General features: G+C 36.2%; 1 protein-coding gene across 4 annotated transcripts in view; it reads left to right on the top strand.

Moving 5' to 3' along the window:
- Positions 1–11,956, top strand: part of RET (ret proto-oncogene) — a 273,120-nt gene extending 261,164 nt beyond the window's left edge. For all 4 annotated transcript variants that reach the window (XM_072039478.1, XM_038181498.2, XM_027460295.3 and 1 more), the window contains 4 exons: positions 3,600–3,737; positions 5,820–5,919; positions 6,965–7,112; positions 9,018–11,956. In XM_072039478.1, coding sequence (XP_071895579.1) covers positions 3,600–3,737; positions 5,820–5,919; positions 6,965–7,112; positions 9,018–9,175 — 544 coding nt within the window. In that variant the 3' untranslated portion in view covers positions 9,176–11,956. The remainder of the gene's footprint in view (positions 1–3,599; positions 3,738–5,819; positions 5,920–6,964; positions 7,113–9,017) is intronic.
- Positions 11,957–12,479: the final 523 nt, after the last annotated feature.

Genomic DNA, 12,479 nt, shown 5'->3' with positions numbered 1-12,479 from the left:
GAAGGAGCCCAGCAGAAGAGTGTTTCTATACAGTTAACTCAGGAACATATACTTTCACATTCCTTTCTCTCTGGGATGAATAGTGGTTGTGGCTAGTCACCAGGCAGACACTGTAAAACCAAGTATTATTTATTTAAGCCAAAGAAATTCTAAGGGATTGCAAAAGCAGCAGAACTTATGCCTGATCTTCTGCCAGGTGGCATTTTGGATACCTTCCAAACACCCCTTAAAAGAGAATCTGACTAAAGCAATATTTTCATTAAACTCAAATGGCATAAAACATACTGATCTCAAGGGCATTTCACTTCAGAACGTTCTGATATTTACTTTTAAAAATAATTTTATTCAGTTTTTACTCTTCTCTCTGCAGGTCAGAACAGTGCTAGTGAAATGAATTATTTTTCTTAACTTGGATATTCCCTATAAAATGAATTAGCAAAATATTTCTTTTTTTTGTTTGTTTCATTTGGAGTAAGAAAAAAGTAGGTGCAATTCTCAGAAGAACATGAATTTTACTAAGGCCTGTCTACAGCTCTTTCTGGATTTCACAGAATCACAGAACTGTAGGGGTTGGAAGGGACCTCGAAAGATCATCAGGTCCAACCCCCCATTTCTTTTTTTCCTCCTCAGAGTATCGATTGTGCTGACCTGCTTCTTCACAGTGACCTTTCCCAGACAATTAAAACATTATTTTTAAAAATTCCAAGCATACATTTTTTTTTCCTTTTTCTCCAATTTGCATTATGGTTTAGGGCCAGAAAGAGATTGTGTTGCCATGTAACTGCCCTTTTGTGGACTGTTGACTGATCTCCTGGATCCACTACCATTGATTGATTCATAGAATCTCGGAATGGTTTGGGCTGGAAGAGACATTAAAGTTTTTCCAGTTCCTACGCCTCTGCCATGGGCAGGGGCACCTCTCACCAGACCAGGTTACTCAGAGCCCCATCCAACGTGACCTTGAACACTTCCAGGGATGGGGCATCCACAGCTTCTACGGGCAGCCTGTTCCAATGCCTCACCACCCAACCCTCCCTGTTTGTTTTCCTGATGGGCTGTGATTAAGCTCAGGAGCACCTCTCTCATACACATGATACAACAATTCTGCAGTTGATGCCCGCCTGGTCTCAAACAGGTTAGCTCAGAGCCCAGGGCAGCCTAGTGATGCTGTGTAGCTGGACAACTTCTCAGATCTTCCCAGATATTACCTCTGTGCACTGCTATGCAGATGCAGCAGCTTTCTTGGAGATGTGCTGGGTATTCTTAACAGAGCATGCATTGTGCCTTGTAATTCCTCTTCAGTGCAACTAAACCAAAGGTCTACGTAGCTGCCACACTTGCACACAGCCTTGACTCACTGGTGAGGTCACCTTCGTTATTCATGGCATTATACATGTCAGTAATCCAAGACTATTTTATAGCGGCACCTAATTTAGCAAATTCCCTTCTGAGAGAGACACAGAACTGCAAAGAAAATCATCTCCAGTACAAGTTTCCATGACTGGCGTTCCAACAGCATAGCAAACTGATAAATAAATTACTTCTTTGCAGCACTGATTTTAGTTTTAGATAATCATACTCAATGCAAATATTATTTCATAATATTCCTTATTCTTTGTGGTGATGCAATTATATCTGAGGTGAACATATGTTAATAAATTCAACAGCCATTGCAGTATGCTATTTTTTCTCATACTCTGTATTTGTTTTCCAGCTTTTTCCTTTTAAAGCCTTTCTATGTAGTTAGTGGTTAGCAGTGCTTAATAGCACTACCACTTGCCAGCATTCACAAAATCCCTTTTTGATTCAGAGGTTGGTGACATCAGTGGAAAGCTAGCTTACTGTCTTCCTGTTCACATTATTATTTTTTTATTTTCCAGTTTTTTCTGATCACATTTTTCCCGCTGCACTGTTTATCAGTGAATAAAACTTTCATACCACATTTATCCTCCCATACTGCTCAATTAGTATAATAATTTGAAAACATTGCAGCATTCTACAGCATTCTGTTCTAGTGTGCCCATTTACAAAAAACAACATGAGCTAATTAAGAAATTAGTCGTGTGATTCCCCCTTCCACATTCTGAAAAATTCCTCTTAAGCAGAGGAGATGGATTTTAAAAATAAAACCTGCCACCCTAGAGTTTATTTGAATTAATCATGGACAGTATTACAACCTGATGCTAGAGCATAATTGACTTTAAAAAGGGTATGAGGTGGTATATTAATAAAGTATATTAAAATGTTATAAATATTCATTAGCTTTCAAGAATGTGCAGAGTGATTAAAAATTAAGTCAATGAATGGCATCAAGGAGAATAGCTGCAGCATAACTATTCAGGACTGCGTGAAACTGGTAGTTTGGATTTTCTGCCTGTTTTTGCTGTACTTTTTGGGTTACCATTTTTCTTCAACATGTGAGCAGTACAGTTGGACTGTAGTCCTCTCACAAAAAAAGTGAGTTCTGCTCCTAAAATTTTGAGATGGAATTTTCAAACGGAATTAGACATTTCCCTTGTTTTGCCATTAAATGTATAACCTTTCCCAAAATTTTCTTGAAAGTGCAGTTTTCAGAGAAATTACCCAATGAGAGTACAAAAGCTAACGTTTGTCATAAATTGTATGCAATTTTGCTTCCAGATGCATCCAATTGAGTATCCCCTTTGAGTGAAACAGACAGTGTTGGCTGGCTTCCTTCATTTTGAACATCTAAATTTTGGCAAGTTCTCCCAGTCAGGCAGATTCCCAGTAATTTGTAGCTTCTTTGTATATAGAATAAGGCTTCCACTAAGGAAAGAAAAAATACTTATGCCTCTTTTCTCATAGTTTGCCCTCCAAGACGGACTAACTTTATCTAAATATTTCCAATCCACTAAAAAAATACTTTGAGTTCATCAATAAAATGAGTTTAAGAATTCATTCTTTTTTCTGTTCATTTTTGGAAAACAGCTTCTTCTGTTTTCTGTTCCATGTTGAACTACATTTTAGTCATTTGCTATTTCCACAATAGATTATTTCCTCTTCTTTCATTACCTCCGAGTAGTAAATTAAGTCCTGAATGAGTGAATGGGCCAAACATAGCAGCTGACATCAAAGGTGTTGCTTGTGACTGAAATAAACTCATGCACATATAAAGAAAAGCAACCTCACAGTGAGGACAGCAAACTGTCTTCAGTTTGGTAACTGGTTAAGCCAGCTTCTGTAAATTTAAACAGCCATGTGATTAGGACTGTAAGTGCTAATTAGGGGATAGCCAATGGAAAAAAGCATCTCCAGGAGCACTACACAGAACAAGAACCAACCTTTGAGCTGAGACACCATGTGGAGGGAGGGCTTTCTGCTGAAGATGGGACTTCGCAGGACACAGCTTTTGTCAAAGGATAAAAGAGGGACAGCCCTTATTTCTACTTCCTTGGTTCCTAATCTTTGTAATGAATGGTGCTGGAGAACAACAATGACCCTGCGTGGCCCCTCTGGCTCAGCAACATCTTGAATTTGGTTGGTTTCTTAAAACACTAGAAAGAGATCTGTTGGGTGAAAGCCACACCAAGATCTTGAAACCTACTACTGTATATAAAAGCTCATTTTCTTTTTTTCAGATGGTCATTTGGAGTTCTGCTGTGGGAGATTGTAACTTTGGGAGGCAATCCCTACCCAGGTATTGCTCCTGAAAGACTCTTTAACCTCCTGAAAACAGGCTATAGAATGGAGAGACCAGAAAACTGCAGTGAAGAAATGTAAGTTTTTGATTTGATTAGATTCATTAAACATCTCTTAAATTTTATATATATGTGTATACACACACACACACACATATATATATAAAGGTTTGAATAAATACCACATAAATGTTCTTCTGTATATCTCAGAAGTATAATCAAAATGTAGAGTACTCAAAAGAATGTAATGAAATTAATGAACAGTAAAGCACAGGAAAGGAATTACCAACTCAATGTTTGCAGCTACATCTCAAATATCTGGCCTATTCAATAACACTTGCCAATCAATGAGATCAGCTTGAATATTCAAAACTTTTGAGGTAAGAAGGAGATTTTCATAAATCAGTGCTAGCTAAAATATTCAGGAAAACATTTGAGTACTTTTCAGCAAATAATGAAAACATTCCACCCACAGTTGTTGGTATTAATTATCTGAATGTCCTGGCATTACATGAGAGAAAAGGTATCCTGACCTGGAAGTCTTTACGTAATTTTTCTGTGACTTGATAAGCCCATTACAATTTCTGTTTGGAGATAATTCATATTTTATTGGTTGATTTATTAAAATTCTCTGTGTGATATACCTCCTCTCATTGGTTCTTCACATAGCACTTGGAGATAAAGCATAATTTTATGTTCAGCCTGCAAATCTGGTCATGGTCTGTCTGTTTTTTTTTTTTGTTTGTTTTTTATAAGAAAGTTACCAGCCTGTAATCATTATGGTGTCTACCTTGATTGATTTTTAATATGAAGGATATGCTTTGGCCACATGAAAAAGAAAATACAATAGAAATAATATAACTATCTTTTTTTTTTTAATACTGCATATGGAGAAAAACATTAAGAACTTCTCAACCTAGAACAGGGTAAAAGTTTATAAGTTTCACTGGTAAATATCCTCCAGGAAATAATCTAATTATTTTGTTTGTTCCATCTCAGAAGGGAATAAGACCTTATGCCTCCAACATATGTTACAGCGTTGATGCTTCTTATGTTAGGCTAGCTTGACTGTGTCTAAGTTTCCATTCAAGCCATATCATGGTTTTCTGACTAGTTTAGATTTTTTTGTTTGTTTGTTTCCTTTGAATATTTTACTGACAGTCTTTGTGAGCCCACTTTGGGGACTATTTTCTTCAATTGTATTCTCTACCTCATACAGTCAAGTAAAAAAGAAATCTATGAGGAGGCAGAGAATGTGGTGTTCTTCAAGAGCTTTCTGTAGCTCTTGCAGTCAACTGTTTCCTCAGTTAGAACAGTTTTGTGATGATGTAGATCTGTTAGTCTTGAAAATACTTGAGCTAGAAAAATAACAAAAATGGCACGCAGAGTTTGAGAGTTACATGTCCAGAAGTTAGCATATGTCCAATAGACAGTTGACTGTAAAACTAATTCTGTTCCCTTTTAACTTGACTTCTATAGAGTTTGGTGTGGAAAAAAAGAAATAATAAAAAGCAGTCAAAGAACATCAGTTTATACAAGTTGTCTTAGGTATAGTATTTCCTCAAGACTTCACTTCAAAGCAAAGTTTACAAAAACTTTTCAGTATTTAAATAAATGAATATGGTAAACATTTAAGGGGGGTGTTTCTGCAAGAACAGTAAGGATAATTTGCAGTCTCTTGTTTACAGCAAAGCCAATCTTCTCTCCAAAGCTGTGCATAAGCAGCAAAGTTCAACTCTCTGACATAACAGCAGTTTTCCAAGTTGTGAGATGCACATCAGTGATGATACACAAATTTCTTTAAAGTTGTTGGCAAATTTTAAAAAAATAATAATAAAAAATAACTTAGAAATCTGGCATGCTGCCTACATGAGGTGGTTCTTTGAGAAATAATGAAACCTCAGACTGCAGTCCTACAAGGACAGCCAAGTGCATCATCATTTCAAGTCATAAAGGCTCAGTAAAATAAAAGCCCATTCTTGTGAATGTCAGTCATTAATTCAGGGGAAAGTTTAACAGAAAACATGACCAAAAAGAAAAAAAAAAAAGATGTAAATTGTGGCCTTCAGGGTGTGGTTGAACTTGAGTGCTATAAATTATTTGAACAGAAGTTTGACCCACTTCTTACATATACTTTTCTCCACCTTGTGGGAATCACAGGTACAACTTGATGTTGCGCTGTTGGAAGCAAGAACCAGATAAAAGACCAACATTTGCTGAGATCAGCAAGGAACTAGAGAAAATGATGGTGAAGAGTAGGGTAAGTGTGAGCAAGCATAACTCTTTGAGCTTTTTTTCTGATCATGAGAGTCTGAATATACAGAATTTATGGTATGTTTTTTTTTCCTTTAAAAACCATTACTCTTCAAAAGTTTTAAAGCATTTAATCAGTTTCTTCCAAATGCATCCCAATTTTTGAAAGCAGTATTACCTCATGTAGTGGCTTTGATGATTTCAAACCTGTGTAGAAGATGACTTATCCTTAGTTTGTCTAGCTTCTTCAATGAACAAACAAATTGCTGTAAAAGATTACTCCTAAATTGCACTGCTGGATGAATAACCCTGAGTAAAAAGCCTAGAACTAAAGAGTTCAGTATTTCTGTGAATCTGATTTAATAATATGATGGTAGCAACAGAGATATGAAAGTTGTATGATTTCACCATTTGGAGTTACTTTAAAACCATTATAACCCTGTAGAGACTTTTGTGGAAAAATGGATGCTGAGGTCTGAAAATAAGTCCAAGTTGCATATGTGTAGAAGATGCATATATATATATACACCTACCTGCACATACACACTTCTTTTTAAAATCTGCTAGTTATGTGATGGGTTTGGGGTGTAGGCCACAGATTCAAATGAGAAACAGAGTGAATGCACTGACTGTTAGGACAGTTGGGAACTTGATAGTGTTTACCTTGTGTACAAAGATGAGGAGATCTGAATACCTTCTCGTTCAAGCATATACGTATGAAGCATACACAGATATTGAGCATAACAGAAACTGAAGGTCAAAAAAGTCAGCTGGTACAACCAACTTCTTGGTTGTTTTACCGATATGCAGAATTAAGTAAAGGAAGTATTAATATGTACATAGCATGTCTAGTGTGCTGGCAAATCAGTTATTTCCAAAGGTGCTTCAGAATAGGAGAGCCTAGTCTGGTGCTAGAAGTACGATCCAAAGACAAATGCAGCGAGGTCTGTAGTTGCTTGATTCAAGGAAACCAGATGCATGTTAAGCCTTAATACCCAACCAGACACACTCCTATGTACTTTAACCCAGCTTTTTGTGTGTTCACTTCTTAGGACTACTTAGATCTTGCGGCTTCCACCCCTTCAGATTCCTTACTTTATGATGATGGGCTCTCAGAAGAGGAGACACCTCTCGTGGACTGTAATAATGCTCCCCTCCCTCGAACCCTCCCTTCCACATGGATTGAAAACAAACTCTATGGTAGAATTTCACATGCATTTACTAGATTCTAGCAACACAAAAAATGATTTTTCTTCTGCACTGTTCTCAGACTCTGTAACCCCATTGCAGTGTTTCTTGTCTGAATGAAGCCAATCAAAATTTGCTTGGAAGCTTCTTTTGGATTTTTTTGTTTGTTCGTTTGTTTTTTCTTTTGGTAAATGTCAAAGTTTGCATCAAGAACATCCTTTAGTCATTTTGCAGCTGTGTTTAAAATAAACGCTTTCAAAAGGATGTGAAAATAAGTAAAACAACTAGATATCATACAGTAAAACAAATTTTTAAAAAAAGATCAGGGAAGTATTCTCAGGGGAAATACAAAATGCTTATGAGTATGTAATTCAACTATCCTGTTGGGGGGGGACTAGGAACATTTAAAGTATGTTAGAATCTGCACCTCTAATTTAAGCAATAGACTTCTTTTAATAGATTTTTTTTTAATTATTTTTACCACAGCTAAATGATAGGACCCTTTTGCAACATTTTTATTTTATTGAGGATGGATTTCTAAATTTCAGCTGCTGTTAATGCATTCTGGATCTGTAAGCTGAGATGTCTATATAATGTGAATGAAATCAGACTATCATATACAGAAGGTAGAAATACTGTATATAAGTATTATATACAGCCTAAATCAACATGTAAAGCCCTTTGAAAAGTGACTTAACAGGCATTTTGAAAGTACTCAGCTGTTTTCACGTCCTTTGATTTATTACAAAAATGTCAGTACTAAATCCTGATTGAATGATGTAGCAAGTGTTTTTAAAAAGAACATATGCTTTCATATTGTGATGGTGAGATGGACAGTAAAAACGGTTCTTGCCAAAACTCCTATATTTTGTCTCCTGATTAAATATTTTACATGTTTTTAGACATTTATTAACATTATAGATATTTTTTTCATTCTTCAAGTAGTATGACTTCTGAAAAGTTGGGTCTTGTAGCTTAAAAGTTGCCATTAATACCTGGCTTTCGGTCTATTTTTATCTACACCCTAGCTATATTTTTTTTAATAGGTTCCCCCAACTCACGTTCACTTTGGGGCGCTCAGTGGACAGATTGTAAAAAGAATGCAGTAGCAGGAAAAGCTGCCACTGAGGTTGATGGCAGATGCTGAATACATAATAATCAACAAAAGATTTCTGTTTTTGAAAATCTTGACCCCGGTGTAGTTGACTCCTTGCACAGCTGGGTTGGCATGGTGCTAAGCACTCTGTTTCCAATTTGGTGATCCCCTGTGCCTCAACTGAGAAACATCACTGGATTTGATGCAAATAATTACATGCTTTAAATACATGCTTAAATACTGAATCAATGCAAGAGTGCTCAGGACTTAGTTGGACTTTACACAGTTGTGCTCCTGGATTTTATAAAACTAAGCAGGGGATCCCTGGTGAGGGTATGAGAGTGTCCCCCAAAACCAATTCAAAGCAAGGGTAAAATACACCTATTTAGGAAAGTGGAAATAACTCTCAGTGATTGAAATGGACTTTGGATCCTGTCCCAAATAGGTTTATTAATTCTTGGAGCACTTTCAGTACAGCAAGAACTTCCTCTTGCAAACCAATGCATTGCTATAAGAACATTAAAAAATAAAATGATGGAAAGCTGGAGGCTTATCAAAAGAAAAATTATTAGCTTTTATTATGCACATGAGCGTGCGCACTTTTTTTTTTTTATCAAGAAAGCACTTTATTTTTTTCAGAATTTTGCCTACATCTGAATTTATGCTTCAGGAATTGTGAAACGTCATTTATATTAATTATTTGGGACAAAATCCAGTGGACTGGCTTGAAATATTGAAGGGAGTTTTGCCAAGGGCCTTACTGTCTGCACGTGAAGTTATGGTTCTTCAGTGCAGAAAAAATTATCTGTTTTCATTTTTAGGCATGTCATACCCGAACTGGCCTGAGGAGAGCCCCGTTCCACTCACAAGATTCGATGGCACTAACTCTGTGTTTTCAAGATATGCAAATGATAGTGTATATGCTAACTGGATGGTTTCACACTCAGCGGCAAAATTTATGGACAAGTTTGATAGCTAAAATTTTCTTTGCGAAAGGTAATGGACTCATGAGGGGAACAAACATGCAAAGAATGGAAAGTCCATTGGCTCGTTCTTTGTACAACCAACAACTTTTAGATTGGCAAACTCTTTTATTAGTAGTTTCTGAAGTGTGTTATTCATGCTGAAGGCTATAATTGGTGATTTCCCCTTTCAGAAAACATATCAGGCTGGATAAGAGTTGTAGTTCCAGTACTTCTTTTTAGATTGCCACTTGCATATGGTTCCGTTTGGCAACTTGTTACTGCAAATGGCTCTGCACTTCGTTCTCACTGTTTTTAGATTAACCATCCTGTACTGCAGCTTTCTTGGATGGGAAAACGTACTCGAACTGCTACTTTTATAGTGGCTGTTAGCATATGACCACTTGATCTAAGCAGGAAGCACAAATATATGGAAGGGAGGGGGAAATAATGCTCCCAAACTACTGAGCTTGCTATCAGATGAGACGTGTTACAGTGATGTTGGCACTAATGAAGCCTGTATCTTGGTTTGGAAGCAAACATTTAGTAACTCAATAGAGGACTTGAAATTCAACATTTGAAGTCTTGTAAAATGTATCGTATTGTCTTAATGAGAAGAGAGTTTGTTTTATTAGTTTTAACTGCTCTTACCTTTAGCACAATGGAGATAAATTTGATATGAGATATGCTCTATAGACTGATGGCAATCAAGAGTGTTCATCTGACAGTTTACTTTCCATCATACACATCTTAATGCTAAAACGTACAGTCTTGTACAATCATAGTTCCTTTTACGAGTTCAATTTGGACTGTACAGGTTTTCTTAGATCGAATTAAAGTAGAGATTTTGTTTGCAGTCACGTTCAGTGGGTTGGAGCCCTCCTCTCAGCTCAAAATTGGATGCACTGCCATGCACAGGACACTGCCATGACATAGTTCCAAATAAAGCTATTATCTTGAAAGTTACGAGTAAGCAACACTTGCACAGCAAAAGTGGTCCAGTACTCTTAATGAACCCATACGAAGGAATTGTCATCTGAATTTGTTACGGTGAAATATAAAAATGTTCTTACAACACTGACTTGATATTTAGGAAAATGATCTGCCTATGGGTCATGTGTTCTATGTGGAAGAGTAAATGATCAGCACTACTTTTGTCTTTATTTGTAATCTAATATGGTTAAAAATAACTTTTGTTTGCTACAAATGTTGGGATGTAAATCCCGAGTGACTCGTTGTTAACGTTGTGATGGTTATTCTAAATAATCCAATCCTACCAAAGCTTACTCCTGTCACTTACAATCCAATTTAGCTGTTTTCAGATGTTGTTTTGTGTACCAACTTTGTTTCCATTAAAGTTTGTGATTTCAGAAACAAGAGAGTCAGACTGCCAAAACCCCAACACAGATTTTCGTGTTACAAAAAGTGGGATATAAAGTGCTGTGTTAAAATTTAGACAACTTCACTTTTAGATATGATCTTCTGTTCTGTCCTTGCATCAGATAAGGACTAAGCAGAGTGAGTTTTTCTTTGTACCAACAATTACCGTGTTGTGTAATGCTTGCATACAGCAGATACAGCTATATATATAAAAGGGGTTCAGTTGTGATGTAATGGTGGTCTTCAGTGGCACAACACTACTCAGAACACTGTCAGAATGAATACTTGTAAAATAAATGGCATTGACAAGCCCGTTATATGGGCTTTTTTTTTTTTTTCTTGAGAGATAATGGAAAAAAAGAAAAAATGGCATTTCTGGTAACTTTTTTTGTCTTTTTTTTGTGTGTGTTTTATGTCTGCAAATGAGAATTCTTTAGTGGTCATAAGCAATCAAGACACTAAGATATTTTTTTTTTAATTCTTCCTTAAATTAATCTTCCTTAAATTAAATTTCTTTTTATCAGCTATTTCCAGCAACAGTATTCAACTGGGAGATATGAAGCTACATTGCTCTACGGTAGGTGAGTGAGACAGAGCGACTAAAATAACCAGTGAATGCACAGTGTATGGCATATTTTATTTTAGACTTCCAGCATAAGCCACAGTTGTTTCACCATTAATTCCCGTGAAAAGGTTCACGAATAATTACTGCCACCTATGTCACCTGACAGATTCTGCATATGAAATACATACGTGGTTCAGAATGATTGTTTTGTAAAAATTTCCCTTAAAATATTTCCTGTTCTGTGTTTCTATTAGTCAGAATGGTGACAATCTTGTTTCAGTTCCCAATTACGTGAGAGTAAATATACTTCCTACATGGGGAAAAAAGTGATATGCAGACCATTATTTCCATCATTGCCAGAAATGCTTTGGCACTTGGCTGCCCTGAGGAATGTGAACTTAAAGGAAACAAGTGACTAAATTTACATAAATTTACAGGTTGGAGGGAATATTTCTGGAAGTTTCTGCCAGCCTTTTCTAAATACCAGCAGAGCTTAAGTGATTTACCTGGCCTTTGCTTCATGTTGTGACAGGTGGAGGAGAGGGTGAATCTCATGTGCCCTGGTAGTCAGCACAAGAAAATTTTAGCAGCACGAGATTACTTTAACATTAATTCTACAAACTTTTCCAGAGGTATGGTTCTCAGAAAATCTACTGTGAGCTTACATATTTTAATGTGCAGACATATGCCTGTTTAATATAATAGAGATTTTTAAAAATCTATGAATTGAGTTACATAATATTGCCATTATTTGGTTTTATCTACGAGTTCCCATGCAAAACGTGCGTAAATCTCTATTGTACACTAAAATGGCCTTTTTTAGTAGTTCTCAAAAATAAATAACAAAAGCATATTTCTATGTCTTGATTTTATATATAATCTTATATGAATAATACAAGCCTCACAATATATTTTAAAAGGGTATTTCTATGGATTATTTTTTAGAAAATTGAAACAAAATTACTTATGATTGTGAAATGCTGTTTCAAAAATAGGCCTACCTAAAAGCCCTTTATCTCTCACTGCAGCTACACCTACAGTTGTGCGGTAAAACAAATAAGATGAATTTTAGCAGCACCAAATCCTAGGTAGCACTAGGTAGTGATCCCCATAAGAAAGGTGCAGATTGTCCAAAAGGATACGAATGGTTTGACCTTTTCTGCTTGTTATCTTTTTTTTTTTTTTTTTTTTGGGGGGGGGGGGGAAGGGGTGAGGAACAAACAAGCAAAAAAAACCTCATTCTCTAAAGAGGTATAAAAGTATTTAAAATAATAATTAGAAAATCTAAGTGGTCAGCTGTTCAAGTCTGTTGCTTCTAGCTTTGTAAGTACCCCTCTGAAGTTCATGAATAAATTATTCATGAATAGTTGCCAATC

The sequence above is a fragment of the Anas platyrhynchos genome, chromosome 6 (assembly GCF_047663525.1).
Source record: "Anas platyrhynchos isolate ZD024472 breed Pekin duck chromosome 6, IASCAAS_PekinDuck_T2T, whole genome shotgun sequence".
NCBI lineage: Eukaryota > Metazoa > Chordata > Aves > Anseriformes > Anatidae > Anas > Anas platyrhynchos.
The sequence above is the reverse complement of the archived record's forward strand: the minus strand, read 5'-3'. Positions and strand labels throughout refer to the sequence as shown.